Raw genomic sequence first — 24,920 nt, forward strand, 5'->3', positions numbered from 1 at the left:
TAACCTGGAGCTAGAAATTTGCAGGCAGTTACAACTGCCTTCTAATTGACTTCAAATTTCACAAGTAGCTTCAATTGCCCAAACTTCCTTACTTAGATCATTTCCCATTTGGATTACCTTAAAGGCAGGCATGGGAAAATGTCCACTTTCGCAGATAAACATGGCCACTGTGCTGTAGACTTACTCATGGACAATGCTGGGGCAGCTCTCCTTGTTATTCAATTAAGATGATGCTGCTTTAATGATCTGATATTGTTATGTGGTAGTTTGAACTTTACTTTTAGTTTCTTTCTGTACATTGCTTAAAGATCATGATGGCATAGCTCTGTGGTTCTTCTGCTGAATCCCCCCCCCGCCATACCTCATTCTTGATTGATACAAAGGGTACATTTTCAAAACTGCTTCCTGATCCATAAACTGGTTTACAAACATTATAGTTTGCAGCTCAAAGTTCTGATTCAAACATTTTCAGAGCCTAATCATATTTTCTTGTGTTACTGTAATCATTGCAGAGATCCAAATATATTTATCACCAGTTTTAAAATACAACACAATTGGCTCATGCTTAAAACCCATTCCATTTGTTGATTCCTTTACAGGTCTTCACTGGTTTTCAGAACTATTCGTTATATCTCATTCTTCAGCAATGTCTGCAAATTTGCACAGCTCTGTTCCCGGGCCTGCATAGAAGGAAAATCAAAGCCAGTGTCCAACATGAAAGAAATATATGTTGATAATAGACCAGACATGAGGTAGAGCAGTCGCAAAGTTGTGTCTACCAGAATAATCTCAATGGCACTAGGAGGTTAATGGAGCTGAACCGGAACCTTCAGTTCTGTTAATGCTGAGCTGGGTATAAATGTCACTCATCCAGACTTGCAGTTGCTCAAGCAATTGGAAAGTTTTCTCTAGAATGTAGAATGATACGGTAAGCGTCACGGGTGTACTGGTGAAAACTTGCCAGGAGAAATGATAAATAGGAAACCAAAACCAGAGATGATCATGTAGGCATTGGAGGGAATGTTGATTGCTGGTTTTGTCTGAAAGGCAGAACAACTGCTAGTGCGCTGTTAGAAAAACTTTGCATGCAGAGAAACTCTTATAAATATCAGATTGGAAAATGGCCGTGCTAGGGAAAGTTTTACATTACTGATGGAAATGATGCAGAATTTCCACAAAAGAAGTCCATTTTCTCATAAGGTGAAACTGAGTGTTTGTTATAAATCATTGTATATAACAATTTAAAAATTTCAATAATTTTAGACTTCAAGGGATCAGAAATCTATCTCAGTGAGAACCTGGTGTGAAACCTAATTTTGACAAAACAAACTTAAACAGTTTCACAGAAGAATTTGTCTTTCTCTTCCTTCAGATCCAGCAACTATTGTGTTTACGTAAGGCAGATGTTACTATGTGTGCAGTCTGACTGATTCACAGATTATGGAACTGAAGTGCTGGTCTCTTCCAGATGTTGATGAATGTCAGGCAATCCCAGGCATGTGCCAAGGTGGAAGCTGCATCAACACTGTTGGCTCCTATGAATGCAAATGTCCTGCTGGTCACAAACAGAGTGAAACAACTCAGAAATGTGAAGGTAAGTAGATGATCGTAGAGACTTTATGGAATCTGTTTATTGCTGCAACTAAGCTGGAAGCATCTGTTTAATGAAATTTATAATCAATGCACTGCTGAAGTCCCCTCTGTGTCTAAAGCACAGAACTAGAAGAATAACATTCTTTACCTTTTGTATTTTATTCCATTTGTTTACATGAATATTAGATGGTCAGTGTTTAATCATAGATATATAATATATGTAATATATAACATTCACACACCACCAACTCCGTTCTGATTGAAGAAAGTTTACACTGAGATTGTTGATTTGCTCACTGAACTGGCTTGTTTTTGTTCAGATGTATTGTCCCCATGCATGGTGACATCATCAGCGGAGCCTCCGATGAAGCGGCGTTATTCTACTCCGCATTAATTGAGTGTTTATACAATGCTGGAAACACCTTAGCAAGGAGCCCAGAAATACATCTGTTGTTTATATCTGATCTTTTATTATTTACCATGTATATAGAAGTTGCTTTGTTCTATTCTACAAAAGGAATTGGTTAAGGTCTGCTCTCTGTCTATGTAATAATGTTGCTCCTAACACGCTGTAAGTACAATATTGTAATATATAATTGACCAGATGAAAATAATTGGCAAATAACTGGAACTTAATTGTATCATGCATAAACAAATGAAAGATAGGGGAAGTATTTTTATTGTGAGGTTCTGTTAATATAAACTCTGTGTAAAATTCAAATACTATCCTCATGTTACATGAATTAATATCGAATATATGAACTTTGCTTGAACTATTCCACCTTGTTTTATTCCAAGTTAATTCTCAGTTCCATACCTTTCAGGCTTGCCTGAGAAGTCTATCTGACATATTTTATCTTCTCCTAATGGATATGGACACTGCTGGCAAAGCCAGGATTGTTGCCTATCCATAACTGCCCTTGAACTGAGTGGTTTGCTTGGCCATTTTAGAGGTCAGTTAAGGATTAACCACATAGCTGTCAATATGGACTCGCACATAGGCCAGAACGTCTTTGAATGACAGATTCCCTTCCTTAAAGGAATCCCCCAAAAGGGGCTTCTAGACATGGGGGCATTATTTTAGAAATAGGGCTGGATTGTTCAGGAGAGATGTTAGGAAGCACAAAGGGTGATACAAGTTTGGAACTCTCTTCCACGCACCACACTAGAGTGGTTGCAGGATCAGTTGTTAATTTTAAATCTGACACAGATTTATTTTTGTTAGTCAAAGGTATTAACGGATACGGGCCAAAGGCAGGTACATGGAGTTAGGCCACAGATCAGCATGATCTTATTGAATGGTGGAACAGACTCGAGGGGTTGAATGGCCTACACCTGTTCCAATGTTTCTAATGAACCAGATTAGTTATTGAAACAATCTGAGATAACCGTCATGGTTTGCAGAGCTTTAGATTGTAGATTTAATTGAATTTAAATTCCACAAGCTGCCATGGTGGGATATCACGACTGACCAATTTGTGCAAATTTTGTAAATTTCATGTTTGTGTAATAACGACATGTACCAGCTAGGTTTGTGCAGCTGTCCAAAGGACCAGGAGTTGACTTTGTTACACCCATTGGCATATGGGAGTGTACAGGAGAATGATAGTTTTACGGAGGCTTTGGATGGCACAGATGAATCACAGTGAGGGAATTTGTGGAGTGGAATGGGATTATAAGGGCATGGAAGATGAAATAGGAAAGGTCTACTGTCCTGGGTGTGGTTGCATAGGGTTGGGGAGAGTCAGACAAAGTAAGAAAGGTGTCAGAATTGAACAAATGTGTGACCTTTTAAGGATGTTGTCTGACAGAGTCATTGCAGGGTTACACTGTTTCAATTATCCCCACTGAGTGTGAACTTGGACAATATCCTTCGCCATGCAGAGAAGAGAGCCTCAGCTGAGCTTTCAAGTTTAGCCGTATCCCACAGAGAGGTGCTCACAAAGCTTAACATTATACATATTGCATTTACACTGCCGGCATTTAGAAATTTTAATTGTAATCCCAGAGAAAACAGAGTGAAATGATGCAAGGCTCTGGTTATGAAATCAGAACCAGCAAGCTGTTGGCAGAATCCTGACCAATGAATAGACATAACGGTGACTATTATCACATGAACACATAACTCACAAGTACCTAACTTTGATACATCAACTTAGCTGTTGATCTGTTGAAATTTGATGTCATAAAGCATGTAATAATTACTTTACCTTTACTTCTCATTAATTAATTTTGTGACTTCTAGCCCCATTTTAGTGGCTTAAATTTATTGGGGAAGACTTTTTAAAGTTGCTGTCAGAGCAACATTAAAGATTGGAGATAGTATTTTAAATAAGTTAAAGAATCTGTTCATAAATTCTGAATAATGTAATCTTTAACTGAGAGGACATCACTTCCCTTTAATTAGTAGGAATATATTTATTATTATTGACAGGGTAGATAACCCTCAGGAAAGTTTCTAACATAGTTTATAAGGAGGAGTCTTCCATTTAAGAGTGTAATGTGGAGACATTTCTTCTTTCAAAAGGCTTTTAGTCTTTAGAATTACCTTACCAGGAGAGCAATGGAGGCTGAGTCATTGATTATATTCAAGGATGTGTTCGACAGAGTTTTGATTGACAAGCAAGTTAATGATGAAAGTTGGAAGGCAGGAAAGTGGAGTCAAGAGTACAATCAGATCAGCAGCAAAGTGTGTGAACCCAGCATTGGAATGTTTTGCCACCTTAGGACCCACAATATTAGAGCGAAGAAAGCCACCTCTCATCTTGAGGGTCTGTTTAAGAAGGAGATAAATGTGAATCATTTTCAGAGCTGTCTCCTACATTCTAATATAAGATAACAAAGTGTGGGACTGGATGAACACAGCAGGCCAAGCAGCATCTCAGGAGCACAAAAGCTGATGTTTCAGGCCTAGGGGGATGGGGAGAGGGTTCTGAAATAAATAGGGAGAGAGGGGGAGGCAGACCGAAGATGGATAGAGAAGAAGATAGGTAGAGAGGAGGGTGTGGGTGGGGAGGGCTTAGGTCAGTCCGGGGAGGATGGACAGGTCAAGGGGGCGGGATGAGGTTGGTAGGTACGAAATTGAGGTACGGCTTGAGGTGGGAGAAGGGGATAGGTGAAAGGAAGATCAGGTTAGGGAGGCAGGGACAAGTTGGGCTGGTTTTGGGATGCAGTGGGGGGAGGGGAGATTTTGAAGCTGGTGAAATCCACATTGATACCATTGGGCTGCAGGATTCCCAAGCAGAATATGGGTTGCTGTTCCTGCAACCTACGGATGGCATCATTATGGCATTGCAGGAGGCCCAGGATGGACATGTCGTCTAAGGACTGGGAGGGGGAGTTGAAATGGTTCGCGACTGGGAGGTGCAGTTGTTTATTGCGAACCAAGCGTAGGTGTTCTACAAAGCGGTCCCCAAGCCTCCACTTGGTTTCCCCAATGTAGAGGAAGCCACACCAGGTACAGCGGATGCAGTATACCACATTGGCGGATGTGCAGGTGACCATCTGCTTGATGTGGAAAGTCAATAATATCCCATTATACTGTGGTCAACACTCTTCCTTTGTTAGATTGTTAGATTACTGCCTAGCATGCTATTTGGCTGTTGTATTCATGAATACAAATTATTTTAATGACAGAAGTATGTTGTCAAATTTCATCAGGTGCCTCAACTGTAATTGTAATCTAGTTAGAGTAGAAATGTTTGACTGGTGGGAGAGTTTGAGGGCAGTAGCTGTTTAAGTACTGTAATGTCACATAAGCCTTTAGTAGTGCTTAAAGATAGCATTGACAGACGTTCTTACTTTATTCGTTCCCCTAAAGTGAGTTTGAAATTAAATAGGTATGTTCAGTAAAATGAACCTCAAAGAAGTATTCGTTTTTTGTCACAGCTGAGATGTCAAATGTTGTTTTTTCAGCTGCAGTTAAACACATATATCTCTGGAATCAATGACATGTGTGCTTGTTTTGATGATGGCGCCTGAAGAAACTACCCTGTTGGGAAAAAATGTGCTTCTGCATTGCAAACAGGATTTAAAAGTGATATCTCCATTGAAGCCTTAGTGCAGTGTCATGAACCTTATGTTTCATTCCTGTCCAAGTAAACCGAGTAACACCACTCTTCAAACAGGGGTCATTTACAGAATAAACATGTTCCATTGTCAAAGGTTACCCTGCTTTAATCACATAATACGCTTGTCTCAGTACACAAATAAGTCATCCTTTCTTCAGTTGTAATTTCGCCTCCATAGGGAGCATAAATTGAATTCCATGGGAAAATGGCTACTGACAACATAGTGTACTCAAATGGGATTTTGATCAATAAAGGTGAACTGAACATATTAAAATTTTGCTTGATTACATGTTCAGTTTTGCTTGTAACTTTGTCCTTAATATTTGATTGCCCTGCTCTCTGCATGTCATAGAATGTTACAGAGTTTAATTCACAGCTTCCCAGGTTATCGCAAAGAATCTGACAGCCAAGTCAGTATGTTTAAGTGATAGCCACTGTTGAAATGTAGATAAGTTCACAAGTCTGTTTACAAGATACCACAAGTCAGAGAGAGAAATGATTAGATTATCTGTTTTAGTGATTTTTGCTTCGGGATAAGAATTGGCCAAACTTTTGAATGCTAGAAAATTAAGTGGTTCACGGTAAACCAGATCCAAACTTTATTTACATACATTTACATTATAACTGTCTAAAACTGGGGAGGGGGCACATTTAAGGTGAGAGGGGTGAAGTTCAAAGGAGAAGTGAGGGGCAAGATTTTTATTCAGAGAGTGGTAGGAGTGTGGAACGTGCTGCCATAGATAATGGCAGAGGTGGATATGGCAGGGACATTTAAGGGACTTTTAGTTAAGCACATGAATATGCAAGGAATGGAGGGATATGGTCCAAAGGCAGGCAGAAAGGATCAGTTGAATTTGGCATCATGTTCGGCACAATATTGTGGGCCAAGGGCTCGATCCCGTGCTGGACAGTTCTGTGTTCTATGGTCTATAACGGTAAGTGCGACTATTTTCTCTATTCACACTCAGAAGGCCACTCCTCACTTGAACTCTTCCACTGCATACTGTTCTCACCAAAGCTCAGGAACTACAACTTTCATTATCACATGTTCCCTCAGTGACTATCAGCCACCTCCTCCTCCAAAATTACTTGCGTTTACTTCCATCCGTGCTAAAAGGCCATGTGTCTCACTAGAAACTAGCAGCCTCCAAGTAACTGCAAAATGATTGACTGCTAAACAATTGAGTTAAGAATCATAAGATGGACCATATTTTAACGCGTGAGACCCGTGTGTGTATCTTTGCACACAAATCAACCTGGATGACCTTCCGCTTTAAACTGAAGTTCTGAAAGGCTGACGTGGTGTGTGAGCTGCTCTGAGAGTGGGCATGATGGTGTGATGAGGCTGGTAGCTGACCTGTGTGAATGGAAGTTGGAGACTTAATCATGCAGAATGTTGTGATGAAGAGAGTTGGCCGAAGGCCCAGTGAAGCATGCAATGGACTATCACTGCCAGGTTAATGCTCTGACTTTAATATTGTGGGTTAGCAGTGTCCAGTTTTTAGATTAGATTTCCTACAGTGTGGAAACAAGCCCTTTGGCCAAACAAGTCCACACTGCCCCTTGAAGCATCCCACCGAGACCCATCCCCCTGAACACTATGGGCAATTTAGCATGGCCGATCCACCCAGCCTGCACATCTTTGGACTGTGGGAGGAAATCGGAACACCCGGAGGAAACCCACGCAGACCTGGGGAGAATGTACAAACTCCACACAGACAGTCGCCCAATGCTGGAATCGAACCCGGGTCCCTGGTGCTGTGAGGCTGCAGTGCTAACCACTGAGCCACTGTGCCCAGTTCCTTGGGGAAGGAGAGGAGAATTGAAAGCTTGAGGCTTGGGTGGGTACGGTGGTTCAGTGCCAGGGTGCCGGATTAGATTCCAATCTTGGGCAACTGTCTATGTGGAGCTTGCACGTTCTCCTTGCGTCTACCTGGGCTTCCTCCAGGTCCTCCAGTTTTCTCCCACCATCTAAAGACTGTAGTGAGGTGATTTGGCCGTGGAAAATGCAGAGTTATAGGGATAGAGTCGGGATGGGGGTGCAGAGGTGTGGGATGCTGTTCTGAGAGTCAGTGTGGACTGAACGGGCCAAATAGCCTGCTTCCATGCTGTAGGGATTCTACGATTCTAAAGTTGTGTAGAAATGAGGCAGGTTTGGCTATCAATGAAAATGAAAGTATCATCTACAGAGTAAAGTGTTGCCAGAAACTGGGCAGTGCTATAAGACCTTTAAGTTCAGTGAGAAGGTTGGAATCAGCTTTGAGTTCTTGATATATGATTGAATGAAAGTCTGCTATTTCTACCAATTTAAGAGACAAAACTGAAATGTTTGTACCTCGCTTTGAGAAGGTGAGAGCTCCCACCTCTGAAACCAAGATTATGGACTGGGAGAGTTTTATTAAAATAAGGCAGGATCTGGCCCAAGTAGACTGAGTATAGCTACTGGAGGGAAAATCCAAAGCAAACTAAGAGGGAGGCATTCAACCAGGAATTAGGGAGTGAACTTGCCCAACATGTTCCCTTCTCGGTGAAATGCCGGAGTAACAACCCCAGAGAATCCTAGAAATATTCAGGACTGGATGAGAAAGAAAAGAGAGATGGATAATGGATACAAAGGAGACAAATCAATGGATGCCCTGGAGTGGTACAGAAAGTGCAGAGGGGAAAACAAAAAGCAATTCGGAGAGCAAACAGAGGAGAGGATGGCTTAGTGGTGTTATTAAAGGACTGCTAATTTAGAAACCAGGGTAATGTTCTGGGGAATTATGTTCTGACAGAATTATGAATTCAATAAAAACATGGAATTTGGGTTCTAATGATGACAGTGAATCCATTGCCAATTGTCAAAAAAACCCATCTGGTTCACTAATGTCCTTTAGGGAAGGAAACTGTCATTCTTACCTGGTCTGGCCTACGTGTGACTCCAAACCCCTTCTGGGCATTTAAGGATGGGAAATAAATGCTAGCCAGCAATTCCCACATTCCATGAATGAATAATAATAAAAAATGAGACAATAGGAAAACACAAATGGACAAGATTAGGGACACCGGCCTCTGTGGAGATAGATCTATTGGCGGCAAGAGTGGGATTAACGATGTAGCCATACAAAAATGCCTACAAGTTGAAGCCCAACTGGACTGCAAACAGGCACTACAACTTGCTCTGTCATTCGAAAATGCAGCAAGTGGATCCTATAAGTTGCAGAGCATTCTGATGAAAGTGGACACCTTGGTCAGGCCACCTGAGCTTGAGAGACAGCACTGGAGTGAAGGCAATTGCATAGAGTTACTCAGGACATTTCTTGAACAGAGGGAATCCAGGTCAGCCCACAGCAAAACTCCAAATCAAAGCCAGTCCTCAGACAAATGGTTAAAAGTCACTTCAGGATCCAGGCCAACAAGCCATTGTAGTTGTTGCTGATATGCAGACTTGAGATAGCAAAAGTGTCCCAAAACACCTAAGATAACAAAGTGTGGAGCTGGATGAACACAGCAGGCCAAGCAGCATCTTAGGAGCACAAAAGCTGACATTTCGGGCCTAGACCCTTTATCAGAAAGACCTAAACTGAGTAAGAGAACTCGTAGGCCGGTATCCAGGAGGGTGCACACCCCAGAAAGTTGACCTGCTGCTGATGTGGAACAATTAAATTGCTTAGCAACATCCAAATCAGAACCAATCAAAATAAGCCTCAGGTCCTCCAGTATTAATGAAGGTCAATACTGGCACAGCTGTTTCAGCGACCATAGAACCAGTCTTTAACAAAATTTGCACTGGACTCCAACCTTTATGTTTGCTCAAGATCTTGCATAGACTGACAACCTATACAGGAGAATCTTTACAGATTGAAGGTACAGCTTCAGTTCCAGTCTCTAATGAGAAGCAGCTGGTTCAGTTACCACTGATTGTAGTAAAAGACTCGGTCCCAAGCTTAATGAGGAGAAATTGGTTGACAAAGATTCGCGTTGATATTTTGATTATGAAATGGCTGCCTGAGTGAAGTCTAAATTAAATACCCAGACATTTTTTGGGAAGGTCTAGGGACTATCAAAGGATCCAGTCACCCTGTGTGTTGACCAGGAAGCAATGCCATGATTCTGCAAGACCCACTCAGTGCCACTTGCTTATGGGTAAAAGTAGAGACAGAAATCAGGAGGCTGGAAATTGAAGGAATCGTCAAAGGTGATTGCCCTGAGCAAAGGTCACGGCCAGGTACTGACTAAACTACACCAGGGTCATCCAGGGGTCCCCAAAATGAAGATGTTGGTGAGAAGTTATGTCTGGTGGCCAGGTTTGGTGCAGACATAGCCGGGTTGGCGGGGCAGTGCCCAGAGTGCCAACAAGGGCAAACATTACCGCCAGCAGGTCCCCTACATTCGAGGGAATGGCTGGGTAAACCCTGGACTTGGTTATACGTCGAATATGCAGGTCCTTTCATAGCCTCCATGTTCTTAGTCATTGTGGAGGCCCACTCAAAGTGGCTGGATGTGCATACAGTTCATTCATCAAACTTGGGGATGACGACAGAAAAACTGTGCGCATTTTTTGTAATACACAGACTCCCGGAAATATTAGTCGCAGATGAAGAGCCATTGTTTAGCAACAGGGAATTTGAATATTTCCTATTCAAGTGGTTTTTGTCATATAAGGGCAGTTCCATACTATCCATCATCCAATGGTCTGACAGGAAGAGCAATCCAAACTTTGAAGGAAGGATTAAAGAAACAGCTTTACTAGACACCAAACTGTCCTGGTTCTAATCTGATTATGACCATCCCTCATGTAACGACAAGGATAGCTCCCGCAGAGGTGCTAATAGAGAGAAGGCTCTGAATCAGGTTAAATCTGATCTTTCCAGACCTCGGCGGGGCTTGGGTGAAACAGCATCTGGACTTCCACTGCTGGAAACAAGACTCCGCTAAGCTAGAGAGACAGTTTACTTCAGGAGATGAAGTTTTGTGTGGACCATGGGATGGCCTGTGTGGATAAGAGACATTGTCAATGTGAGGTCAGGTCCAGTGACATTATAAAGTCTGCGTCAGCTCAGTGGTCCTGAACAAGCACTAAGACCACATGAAAGCTGCAAACTCAGAAATAGTACAGGAGCAAAATGCACCTGGATTCTCGACAGCCTTTCTGATAGTTCCATAACCCAAAAGTTCTCCCTCTCCTATCAAGTGTTGAAGATGTTTTGGATTCTGAGGTGGACACGGTAGATGCCACTGCCTCACGCCTTTGCCACCTGAGTTTCCTCCGAGGCTTGTCCAGGCACAAGAGGTGAGCTACTGTGTATTACATGTCGCCCGTATCAGAGGTAGAGTTTGAGGAGCCTCACCTTGAGGAGAAACTATAAAACAAAAAAGGTGGAGGGGAGATAGCACAACAATGTATCTTTAATCTTCAACATAACACATACTAAAAACTGCTTTGAGGGTGGAGGAAGGAACATTGAGTAGCCATTGAGTAAGGAAATGGTGTTGAAGGAGTGTTCAAAGAGATATGTTTTAAAATCAAGTGGCAAGTTAATGCCACCAAGAGCCAAAGTCCCTGGCCAGTTAATTGATGGAGGTCAACACCAACAGACACAAACATTGCTGGAAAAACTCAGCAGCTCTGGCAACATCCATGGATAGAAAACAGAATTAGCATTTCAGGCCCTGTGACCCTTCATCAGAACTAAATGTAGCTGGAAAAAGACTGTCATAAAATAGGAATCCTGTCAGAGCGAGGAGGAAAGCTCAAGGTGGGGGAAGAGAAAGAGTGAAAGAGGGGTAAAGGTAGAGGAAGAGAGTGTGACTGCGGGTGATTGTAGAGAGAGAGTGACAGGGAACGGCGGTAAGAGAAACTTGAGGTGGGATACAGAAAGGGTGACTGTGGGTGGGAGTGGAGAGAGAGATACTCATGGTGGGTTAGAGAAACAAAGAGGGGGTCAAGAGAGAGAGTGATTGGAGCAGAGAGGTAGGGCGTGACTGGGGCAGGGGGATAGTGAATGGCTGGGGCGGGGGTAGGGAAAGATTGGGGCTTGGAGTGGAGAGTTACTGGGGCAGGGGGTAGGGAGTGACTGGGGCGGAGGGGTTAGAGAGTGACTGGGGTGGAGGGGGTAGAGCATGACTGGGGCAGAGGGGATAGAGAGTTAATGGGGCGAAGGGTGTAGAGAGAGTCTGGGGATGAGGGGATAGGGAGTGACTGGGGCTGGGGGTAGGGAGCGACTGGGCTGGGGATAGACGGTGACGGTGGCGGGGAGTAGAGAGTGACTGGGGCGGTGGGGGGGGTAGAGAGTGATTGAGTGTGGACGTTAGAGATGAGGGGTACCATCATCCTTTATACCCTTCATGTTAACTTCATGCCAATTGATATTAACTACTGACAGCCCCACAACCCCCAGAGCCACTTACATCCCCTCAGTAGATGATACCAAAATGGGTGTTATAGTGTTCAGTGAAGAAGGTGATCTTAGAGTACCATAGATCTTGATCAACTGGGCCAGTGGGTTGAGGAATGGCGAATGTAGTTTAATTGAGATAAATGTGAGGTATTGCATTTTAGTAAGACTAACCTAAGCAGGACTTACACAGTGAATGGTAGGGCCCTAGGGATTGTTGTCGAACAGACAGACCTAGGGGTTCAAGTGCAGAATTCCCTGAAAGTGATGTCACAGGTAGACAGGATGGTGAAGAATGCATTTGATATGCTTGCCTTCATTGCTGACAGCATTCACCACAGGAGTTGGAATGTCATGTTATAGCTGCACAAGACATTGATAAGGCCACATTTAGAGTACTGTGTGGAATTGTGGTCCACCTGGTACAGGAAGGCTGTTATTAAACTGGAAAGGGTACAAAAAGATTGGCAACAATGCTACTGAGACCGGGGGGGGGGCGGGTTTGATTTGTACGGAGAGGCTGGATAGACTGGGGCTGTTCTCCCTGGAATATAGGAGACTGAAGAGTGACCTTAAAGAAGTTTATAAAATCATGCGGGGCATAGATACAGTGAATAGCTAACGTCTTTTCCCCAGGGTAGGGTAGCCCAAAACATGAGGGCATAAGCTCAATGTCAGAGGGAAAAGATTTAAAAGAGACTTGAGGGCCAACTTTTTCACGCAGAGGGTGGTGTGTATATGGAATGAGCTGCCAGAGGAGGTGGTAGAGGTGGGCACATTTAAAACATTTAACTGACATTTGGACAGGTACATGGAGGAGAAAAGCTCAGACGGATATGGGCTAAATGCAGGAAAATGGGACAAATTCAGCGTAGGAGACTGGCCAGCATGGGCAAATCAGACCGAAGGGTCTGTTTCTATGTCGTATGACTCTACGACTCTACATGACAACTTAGTGCTAATCCATGCCCCCCCCGACCACCTTGCTCCTTACCCCCTCTGTGCCAACTCACCCACTATACACATTGGTCAGACCTCAGGAATCATATCGAGTTGGAATCAAATAAAAATAAAATACAATCAAATACATGCCTTTTGCCAATCTGACTATATTTTAAAAATGCTCATGTAAAGAAAACACTCAATACATTTAAATCCCTTGATTCCCTATCAAATACAACAAACATTTCCTTCAAGAACTTAATTGTTTATAATTAAACAAAACATTTGTAGTCATAGCCCCACGTCAGAACTCTGCTCATCATTATTTAAATGCTTAGGGCTGTGAACTATGAAATTATTGGAACTGCTGGACTTTTTTTTCCCAAGCATTAAACAGATTGGGGACTTATATGACTTGAAAGCTTCACAACTCATGTCAAACCTATCTATCTGTTACACATTCAAGGATATTCTTCCTGTTCCAGAGAGTATCTGACCTCTTCGATAGGGATATCATACCTTACATCTTCAAAATGCGCAAATAAGGACAAACAATCTTGAGATGTATTTTGAGGGCAAAATCTCTAAATTTGCATATGGTACTAAGCTAGGGAAAATAGTGAATTGTGAGGATGACATTGAGTGACTTCAGATGCATTTTGGTAGAAGAAACATGAAGAGACTATACAGGCTCAGTGATGCAACTTTGAGACGAGTACAGGAGCAGAGGGACCTCAGAGTGCATGTATATGATTCTCTGAAGGTGACCAGGCAAGTTGCAACAATTGTTAAGAACGTTTATAGGATCGTTGGATTTATAAGTTGAAGCATAGAGTAGAAAAGCAAAGAAGTGATGCTACACCTCTAAAAATCATTGATCAGACCATATTTTGAGTATTGTGTTCAGCTCTGGGCACCCTTTTTAAAGAAGGACATTAAAACTCTGGAGAAAGTGCAAAGGAAATTGACTGGAATGATGGCAAGAGTGAGGGATTTTAGATACAAGGAAAGATTAGAGAAATTGGGTTTATTCTCCTTGGAACAGAGAAGATTAAGAGGTGACCTCATTAAAGTGTTCAAAATTATGCACAATTTTCACTAAGTAAACCAAGAAATTCTGTTTCCACTGGTTGTTATGTCAGCAACTAGGGGTCACACTTTCAAGACTGTCAGCAAAAGAGCTGGGAGTGAGATAAGGAGAAACGTCTCAATTCAGAGAGTTGTTAGGATTTGGAATGTGCTGCCTGGGAGAGTGGTGGAGGCAGGTTCCAGGTAGGTTTCGAAAGAGAGCTGGAAACATATTAGAAAGGGATGAAGTTAGAGGGCTACAGAGAAAGGGCTGCAGAATGGGATGAGATGGATAGCTGTTTCTGGAGTCAGTGCAGACGCGATGATTGATTGATTGATTGATTGTTTCGTATACCAGAGTACAGTGAAAAGCTTTGTTTATGAGCAGTACAGGCAGATCATAGTAAGCATCGATGTACAGATCAATGGTTGTGAAAAGTCTTAGACACATGCATACAGGTTACCTTGCACAGGGCATGTGCTAGATGAGATCAACATTAGCAAAATCATTGCTATTTCAGACTAGAGTCCATTTAACAGTCTGATAATAGAGGAAGAAGCTGCCACAATGATGCCACCGGAAGGTTGCAGGAACAGCAACTCATATTCCGTTTGGGAACCCTGCAGCCCAATGGTATCAATGTGGACTTCACCAGCTTCAAAATCTCCCCTTCCCCCACCGCATCCCAAAACCAGCCCAGTTCGTCCCCTCCCCCCACTGCACCACACAACCAGCCCAGCTCTTCCCCTCCACCCACTGCATCCCAAAACCAGTCCAACCTGTCTCTGCCTCCCTAACCTGTTCTTCCTCTCACCCATCCCTTCCTCCCACCCCAAGCCACACCTCCATCTCCTACCTACTAACCTCATCCCACCTCCTTGACCTGTCCGTCTTCCCTGGACTGACCTATCCCCTCCCTACCTCCCCACCTATACTCTCCTCTCCACCTATCTTCTTTTCTCTCCATCTTTGGTCCGCCTCCCCCTCTCTCCCTATTCATTCCAGAACCCTCACTCCCTGCCCCTCTCTGATGAAGGGTCTAGGCCCGAAACGTCAGCTTTTGTGCTCCTGGGATGCTGCTTGGCCTGTTGTGTTCATCCAGCCTCACATTTTATTATCTCGGATTCTCCAGCATCTGCAGTGCCCATTATCACCTTTCATTTTATGCACAGGTCACATCAAATACTTTCTAAAAATGGAGACAGATATAACAGCTATCAGATTACATTCAGTCATCAACTCTTTCAAGTCTTCAAAGAATTTCAGAAAAGTTGGGCTATGTGTTCTGCCTTTCAGAGACCAGGAATTATTGCCTTTCCTCGTTTTAAATATGGTTCAGTGGTTTTTAATGTGGGAACAGAAAGAGGATGGCATTTTTTAAGTAGGCACTGCTGCATGCTTTGTTACCTTTACTCACTACTTTTCCTTTCAAGTTGAAAGGTCGGGCTGAATCTGTGGGGTTTTATTTTGCCCAAACTGCTTTGAATTTTTTGGGAGTGATTCTTGCCGTGAAGCCCACTAAAATTTCTTGCTGTATTTTATGAAATGTGCCTCTTTAACCGCCTACCTCACACATGAGCATTTGCCACATCCAATTCTATCCCCAATTTACTGCACACCGGCCATGGAACCACACCCAGGGTGCACTTGCTGAAAGGCTGATAATTTGGCAATTTCCCTCAACATCATGACACAGCAGCCACAGAGCCATGCTGGTCATTACAAGGAGTTGATAATCCCTCAGACATCAAGCTCCATTCTTCCACCCTGGTTGCTGCTTAATCATCTCAGCACACAGCTTACTCTCCTTATTCTCTATCATTCAATATCAAACAACGGCGATTGGTGAATGGCTCATTTCGTGAGTTAGGACATGGTCAGCAAAAATTGGGTGACCATAAATTTACAATGTGGAGATTCCAGTGTTGGACTGGGGTGGAAAAGGTCAGAAATCACATGAGACCAGGTTATAGTCCGACAGGTTTATTTGAAACCACAAGCTTTCATAGTCAAATAAACCTGATGGACTATAATTTGGTGTCATGTGAATTTTGACCATAAATTTATAAAGTATAGAATGTGAGAGCTTGCTTAGGAGTGCATTTGAATTTTCACATCGTGGAATAATGTATGGGTGAAGGCTCCATCTGCAGATAAACAAAGACAGGGAATACAAATTAGGTGTTCATGCATCTGGCATAGATCTATGATCAGAAAGTCAACTCAGGGTCAACTATAAATTGCTTAAATGTAATCTAATTCATCTAATCTAAGACACGACCAATACTCACTCATCTCAATCCACATGGACCAGGAGAACCACCAATTCGACTGGGACAACACCCAGATCCTGGGACAGGCTAGGCAGAGACAAGCACGAGAATTCCTGGAAGCATGGCACTCCATGAAGCATGCTATTAACAAACACATTGAACTCAACCCCATATTCATTCCATTACGGAGGAAAACTGGAAGTGCGGCAATCTATCTCAACGGACCCCAGAGTTTAAAAACCAGGCAGGAAAGTACTCCGATGCTTCATCAGAGGCTGCACTGTTACCAAACACAGTAACAAAACCTCTGCAAAACAACAAACCAGATCAGCGAGCCAACCAACCTCAACACCCGCAGCCTGAGCTACAGATCAATCTACTTCCGCCTCAGAGAAAAAGTACAATGTTAAATTTCTTCACACATTAAAGAAGATTTTGAATGTTGCTAAAAAGAAACAAAAACAAAGAACAATACAGCACAGGAACAGGCCCTTCGACCTACCAAGCTTGTTCCAATGCCTAATCCCTATTTACACTTACTGCGTATTGCCCATTCGTGTTTCTCTCCCTCTGTCTGTCTCCTGTTCATGTATCTATCAAGATGCACCTTAAACATGGCTAACATATCTGCATCCACCACTTCCACTGGCAGAACATTCCAGGCACCCACCACATTCTGTGTGAAATCTTTTCCTCACAATTCTCCCCTAAGCTTTCCCCCCTCACCTTGATGTTGTGCCGACCTGTCATACCGATCTCAAGCCCATCTAACCTACACTATTCCATGTACGTCCATATGCTTGTCCAATGACAACTTAAATGTACCTAAAGTTGGTGAATCTACTACTTTCCTCTCCCATTTCCTCTGCAGCCCGGATGTGAGATCCTGAACCCAGGAACCAGGCAGGTAACACAGCCTCCAGAACCCTTGATCGTGCCCACAGAGAACAGTGCCTATTCCCCGGGCTATACTGTCCCCAATTACAACTACATTTCTCTTTTCTGTCCCCCCTTGAAGGGCTCCCTGTACCATGGTGGTATGGTCAGTTTGCGCATCAACCCTACAGACCCCACTCTCATCCACACAGGCAGCAAGAATCTCAAACCTGTTAGACACGTTCAAAGGGCTGAGGCTCCTTCAGTGCTCCTGGATCCCTCTACCTGTCTCACTCGTGGTCGCATCTTCCTGTCCCTGACCACTGACTGAATACGAGGCAATTAATCCAAATGTGTGACGGCCTCCTGTATTAAAGCATCCAGGTAACTCTTCTGCTCCCTGATATGTCGCAGTGTTTGAAGCTCAGACTCCAGCTCATCAACTCTGATCCAGAGTTGCTCAAGCAAACAACACCTGTTACTGATGTGGTCACTATGAACCACAATGGGGTCCACCAGCTTCCAGATCAAAGGCAGGTATAACACATCATTTAGCACTGCAACTGTACATTAGTTAATTAGTATTTAGTTTGTTTTTAAATTTCCTACTGGCCTGTCGCATTTTAATCTGTAAAATGTTTCTCCTGTTTACATTGATTCTGAAAGCAATTTACAATAGCCATTAAAATTAGCAGTTACATCGCAATCAATGAGCTTTATGGTAATGTTTTTCCACCCCTCCCCCACCTTCCCCCACAGTCTTACTCATTGGGTCCACCTCTCTCCACACAGCTTCTTGCTCTGAATCTGCATTCCCTTCCTGTTTAGTCTTGTTTGGATGGAGATCTATTGGAGGTGAGCAGCGGGCTAAAATCACGCTGCCTTGATTTCCATGTCAAAGAATTCTCACTGTCTAGCTTTTCTGGAGTGTTTATTAAGAAAGGAAACTCAATACTAAGTAATGGAGTAGAGCCATTAACAAGGCATTTAACAAGTAATGATTCCCTTTAACTGGCAACTCACAGCTCCCTGGGGAGAAATGAACTTCACTGCTCAACAAAAGCATCAAGGATGGCAGGAGATCAAAGTAGGCTTCACTGGAGTTCCCAGATAATAAAATGTGAGGCTGGATGAACACAGCAGGCCCAGCAGCATCTCAGGAGCACAAAAGCTGACGTTTCGGGCCTAGACCTCCCACTGGAGTTCCCATCCGATTCTGCCACAGGTCACCCCACCCTCGCCATGTCGCTCAGGCCCCATAAGATTCCACTCCAGAATCTAATCAAAGCTAGTGTAATTGAATTCCATCTGTGTTTTGGTTATGTAAAAGAGCATGTTAAATGTATTAGCAAGTGAAAATGTTTACTTGAAGTGTATCCATGCATGTAATAGTTAAGGATATTACAGATTTTAACTACAATAACTCGAAGATGAGTATAAAACATACAAAGTCACTTATGAATAAATCTGGCTCAGCAATACAATCAGAAAGCACCCTTTTATGTCTTAACCAACACTGTTCTTGCTGACCATCAAGTGATAGATATTCGTTACAAAGCAGTACTAGGACCTTCCTGTGAAACAACAATATAAAATAAATGTTCCATAGGCTGTTCATTCACTCAGTCATGTGGTTTGGCAATAATAGTTGAATTTGCAATGTGTTGGATCATAATTTAGAACCCTTTCCAAATTCTAGTGAGGTCTAGACAAAATCGAATTTTATTTAATTTGTGACTCCTGTCTCTCAAATTCCCTTTTGAATATAGTTTTCTTGATTACATTTCTTTTGTTTTGTTTCTGAGCATAAGTTTTTGTTACAAAGAAAGAGCTTGTTCTTTTTGTAGCGCCTTTCACAACCTTAGGGCATTTAAAAGTGCTCTGCAGCCAGGTACTTCTGAAGTGTAGACATTTTTGTAAAAAGGAAACCCATGGAAGCAATTTTCCCTTCCTTTGTTAGTCTGTGCCATCTTATTTCTGTTGTGCATCTGATACTTCGTGAGTTGTACACATCATGAGTGAAGCCACTGATTAACAGTTTCCATGAAAAAAATTGAATCGCTAAATTCACCAATAAAAGTGAACAGCTCTATATAATTTCTGAAGAAGGGTCTAGGCCCAAAATGTAAGCATTCCTGCTCCTCTGATGCTGCTTGGCCTGCTGTGTTCATCCAACTCTACACCTTGTTAGCCCTATATAATGAACTTGGATTTTACTTACTCCTGCATCATAAATCAGTAGCCGTGGAAACTCAAGAACAATACTTTGTTAAGCAAATACTACAACTGTGGAGCCAGCTATATTTTACAGAGCACCCTCAAAAAATGTTACAAGATTGTCTAAACGACATTCTGAATAAATAAAAACCGGAAGAACTGCAGATGCTGTAAATTAGGAACACAAACAAAGTTGCTGGAGAAGCTCAGCAGGTCTGGTAGCATCTGTGAAGGACGAAACAGAGTTAACGTTTTGAGTCCAGTGACCCTTCCTCAGAACACAGTTCTGAGTTCTAATGAAGGGTTACCAGACCCCAAATGTTAACTCTGTTTTTTACCTTCACAGGTGCTGCCAGACCTGCTGAGCTTCTCCAGCAACATAGCTCTGAATACATGCTGCTTTGCTCTTGTTTCCAGCATTTTGATGGGGACAAGGAGTCCTTCTTATGTTTGTTACTTCTGGCAAAAATTGCCTATAAAATAAAAATAATCAATTTGGTTGTGTCATCTTGCTTCACTTTGTTTTGTGGTGTAAGGAGATATGGAGATTGTCAACTGTATATTCGAAGAAGTTTTATTGGTGGTGGCCAGTAATTGTTGTTGGAACAATTAAACAACTCAGTTTTGAGTTTGAGTACAAGCCTTTCATCCAGAAAACAAATGAAAAATATCCATGATGTAACATTACATGAAGCGTCCTGCCTTTATAAAGCATCTCACCAAATCCTCAGGATCTCTGAGGTGCTTCATGCCATTGGATTACTTTCTGTTAAAAACATTGAGCAGTGCGAGGAAAGCAATCAGCTATTTTGTACACAATGCATAAGTAAATTATATGAATAATGATTTAATCCACTGGTTAGGAGAGAAAGTTTTTATTCATTCATGGGATGAGGCCATTGCTGGCTGGGCAAGTATTTATTGCCCATCCCTAATTGCCCAGAGGGCAGTTAAAAGTCAACCGTGTTGCTGTGCGTCTGGAATCTTGTGTAGGCCAGACCAGGTACGATTTCCGGAAAGGACATTAGTGAGCCAGATGGGTTTTTCCAATAATAGATTCACAGTCACCATTAGACTCTTAATTCCAGATTTTTATGAATTCAAATTCCACCATCTGCCATGGTAGGATTCAAACATGGGTTCCCAGAACATTAACAGTCCAGCAATAATACTGCTGGGATGTTGCCTCCCCTATTAGACAAGAGAACTTCCTTCTCATTTTTTGAGCAGTGCAAAAAGATCTTTAATGTGCAGACTGAACACAGTTATTACAGGGCCTGGATTTCACACCTCATTTAACTGATGGCTCTTCAGAAATCCAGGACACTCTTGGTATGCAGTGAGGTGCCAATTTAGAACAAGTGCCTAGTTATTGGATTGAAGCTGAAATCTAAACCTTAAGATGCAGTACTGCTACAAACTGAACTAACCTGACTTACTACAGTCAAAGTGAGTCACACAGCATTAGTGTAATACTTTTTTAAAAAATGGAATATAGCAGCCAAATTAGACGTTATCTCTTAATTTGATTTTAGCAAATGTTCCATTTGCCAAGCAGTAAGGTAATTTGAAGCAGCCAAAGGAACACATGCAGTTTTTTTAGATTAGATTCCCTAGAGTGTGGAAACAGGCCCTTTAGCCCAACAAGTCCACACCGCCCCTTGAAGCATCCCACCCAGACCCATTCCCCTATAACCCACACACCCCTGAACACTACGGGCAGTTTAGCATGGCCAATCCACCTAGCCTGCACATCGTTGGATTGTGGGAGGAAAACGGAGCACCCGGAGAAAACCCACGCAGACACGGGGAGAATGTGCAAACTCCACACAGACAGTCACCCGAGGCTGGAATTGAACCTGGGTCCCTGGCGCTGTGAGGCTGCAGTGCTAACCACTGAGCCACCGTGTTGGATATTTGCCATAAAGAAGCCCATTGTGCCCTCTCTTGGAGAGCAACTCAGCTAAGTCTTTAGGGGAACCAGTGACACAATGGGTAATGTCACTGCACTAGTGATCCAGAGTCCAGTCTAATGTTCTGAGGTCAAGGTTTAGAATTCCATCATGGTAGATAGTGAAAATCTGGAGTCAAAATTTAGTCTAATTGCAACTAATTGTTAATTGACAAAAAAACTCACCTAGTTTGCTAATATCATACAGGGAAAGAAATCTTGTCTTCCTTGCCTGGTCTACCCAATGTGACTCCAGGCCTGTGAAATGTTTTTGACTCTTAACTACCCTCTGGGCAATTAGAGATGTAAATAAATCCTGGTCTAACCAATGACAGCCACACCCCCTCTACAAGTACTTTCTTTTATGGTTTGACTATTATTCTGATCTCCTGATCATATGCCCACCTGAAGAGGCATGTGGTGCTCTCTGTTGTAGGTGTTTGGTCATCTTGGTCACCTTGATTCCACTGGTGTCTCTCAACATGACCATATTATCATCATCATTATCAGAGCATTCTTCCTCACTCACTCCATACCTGATTGGTAACACCACGATCAGCAATGATGCTGTATGACCGGGGCTAGTTGCAAGTTCCAGAAACCTTTGCTGGAATCCAAGTATGTGTATTTCTGACTCTCACTCTCTGCCCATTGTACAGTTTTGGTGGATCCTATCTGCTCACTCATTTGCATATCACATTCATTCTCATCTGCCCTCGAAGGATAGTGTGGTGTATCTTGTAATGGTTAGACAGTTGGTTGCCAGGTAAGGTTGTTTGCACCTGCCTGGCATTAGATGTACTGGAGATAGTAATCACTTCTCTGTACAGTATGAAAATCTTACTTTTGTTGTTCAACATTTAATGATCGTTGATTTGACAACATGGACCATATGTCACTTTCCACTATTTGAGTGTGGATACTGGGGCAACAATGTGATTTTTGTCACTCCCACTTACTGTGTTTCAAAATTGTTCCCTATTGTTTTAATCTATTGCTGGACACTGTCTGATCCTGTGCAAATACAACTGAGCACAATTTCTCTCGTCTTATCTGTGTGCTGCTGAAGTGTGTCTTGGCCAATATTCAGCTCATAGTTTACAACACAGCAGCATGCTTCAATTACAGTGTCATGCTTCAGGTGAACTGAGGTAGGATTGAGTATGTGGTCTTTCTACCATCAGGTTTTATACTATGATGACGTACTGACTGTAAGACATAACACAACACCTACTCAAATGCACAATACACAAAAGGTTTTCTCTTGGGTCACCTTGTTTTTTTGTTTTGCCAACCACCCTAAATTTTTTCTACACCATCTATAAATCCTTCATTTCCTTTTTAAAATGTGGCGTTCCATTTGGACATAGAGCACCATGTAAGACTGAAACAATGTTTAATAAAGGCTCATTGTAACCTACTTTTTTTTCTGGACTCTATGCCACTCTTTATAAAGCCATATGGCTTTTTAATGACTTTCTCAGCTTGTTTAGCCCCCATTAATGATTTGTGCGCACATCCCACAGGTCACTTTGTTCTTGCACTTCCTTGGGAGTAGTGTCCTTTATTTCATATTACTTCGGCTTGTCTTTCCCACTCAAGTGTTTCTCTTCACACTTCTCAGCATTAAATGTCAGATGCCATGTATGTGTCTGCCCAGTCTACCAGTCAGCTTTTATTCATTTAAAGTTTGTCACTATGTTCCTCATAATTTGCTGTGCTTCTAACTTTTCTGTCAACCATAATTTGTGAAATTTTGCCCTGTGCACCCAAATCTAAGTCATTCATTTATATCAAAGCAGTTGTGCTTTGATTCCCTGATCTTCTCACAAGAGTATAGAGCATATTTTACATTTATCTAAACATACAGGCAGACACACCCCATCCAGACAGCAGGACCTCCAAGTGTGTAGCATTCTGACAGTTCAAGTGCCAGCTGAACTCTTTGCTCAAATCTTGGGAGAAGTTTTGAATCCACAGCTTATGTCTCTGTGCCAGGAGCTATGTTGTTCATAATAAAAAGTACACCGCTATACATTTAATGACACCTTTAATAGCCTATTTTATTTCTGTGACATTTTTTATGATCAAAGTACGGATTTTCAGTGTCAATGTGATTCATGGCAGTTCATCAGTTACTGTTATGAATACTTAGTGAACATATTGGAAGGATGGGAACTGCAGAAGTACTGAAAATCTTTGCATTAGATTCTCTGTATGTCAGCAAGACAAAAAGTTAAAGTTTGCTTCAACGTTTCTTGAAATAATGTTAACTGCTACTGAGCATTTAACTGTTAAATATTGCAATTGATGATTGAAGTCTAGATCTAATTCCATTAATTAAGGGACTCCTTGGCTGAAGCTCACATTGGCCACCTTCATGAAATTCTTCTAACCCTTCTTGGCACTTCTGCTCCATTACTCAAGCACTTCTCTATTTAGACATTACCACAAAATTCAACTGTGTAATGACTATCATGAATCACAGCTGCCAAGTGAGTGCACTGTTTCATTTGGCATATACAATAGGATATTAATGCATGAGTTAGCTTGGAAACTTGTTTCACATTTTCTGCTTCAGCTTTTGAAGACAGTTTCCAAACATATCTGTTTTCAACATTGTGCAGGAAAGGAGACAAACACTGGCCCTTATTTTATAGTGTTTAGGACCTCCTCCATCTCACTTTCTTTCTCCTCCCAACATCTGTCTTGGATATCTTCAAACATGACTGCTTGGTCTCTGCCTTTAACTTGCTGTAATATGAATTGTGCTTTCCTGAAAAGATGAATTAAAGCTGGTGGTATTTGCATAAAAGGGTATTGAAGATGTGGATTATTTTTAAAATTTAGGAAATTGATGATTAATACACCAAAGTGGTTGTAATAATAAAGTTTAACCACATGTCCTGTATGCTCTGAGAATAAAAAAAAATCCCTTTTAAATTTGAACACCACGTATACTTGTATAAAACCTTATAAACTGATCATAGACTCCATCTAATGCTGTCCACTTTTCATCTTACAAGACCTGAAAATATTCTAAGCAATTTCTGAAGAAGGGTCCAGACCCGAAACGTCAGCTTTCCTGCTCCTCTAATGCTGCTTGGCCTGCTGTCTTCATCCAGCTCTACACCTTGTTATCCCTAATTCTCCAGCTTCGGCAATTCCTACTGTCTCTTAAAATATTTTATGCCTCATATGATGATGCCCTATCAATAACTGTGACTAACCAGCAAGCAGGAAATTTGATTTTAATGTGGTCTTGTTAATGAGAGGTGTCGGATAGAGCCCTTTTATGTATTTAAGGCTAAGATAGTTAGATTCTTGATCAGCTGGGAAATCAAGGATTATGGGGAGAAGGCAGAAAAGTGAGGAGTGTTGGATCAGCAAGATCCTATTGAATGGTGGAGCAGTGTTACCAATTCTGAAGGACTTAAGCTTTCCTTCTTTGCATGAGCTATTGAACACAAAAGCGTGGATGACATGTCGGAACTACATAAAACACTGGCTAGGCCGCAAATGACATTTTCTGTACAGTTCTGGTCATAT

At 42.1% G+C, this 24,920-nt stretch overlaps 1 protein-coding gene across 1 annotated transcript in view; it reads left to right on the top strand.

Annotated features, from left to right (window-relative positions):
• Positions 1-24,920, top strand: part of LOC125450677 (fibrillin-2) — a 343,642-nt gene that overhangs the window by 109,044 nt on the left and 209,678 nt on the right. The window contains exon 7 of the mRNA XM_059642692.1: positions 1,469-1,594. Within this exon, the coding sequence (XP_059498675.1) occupies positions 1,469-1,594 (126 nt within the window). The remainder of the gene's footprint in view (positions 1-1,468; positions 1,595-24,920) is intronic.

Source organism: Stegostoma tigrinum, chromosome 3, assembly GCF_030684315.1.
Source record: "Stegostoma tigrinum isolate sSteTig4 chromosome 3, sSteTig4.hap1, whole genome shotgun sequence".
Lineage (NCBI taxonomy): Eukaryota > Metazoa > Chordata > Chondrichthyes > Orectolobiformes > Stegostomatidae > Stegostoma > Stegostoma tigrinum.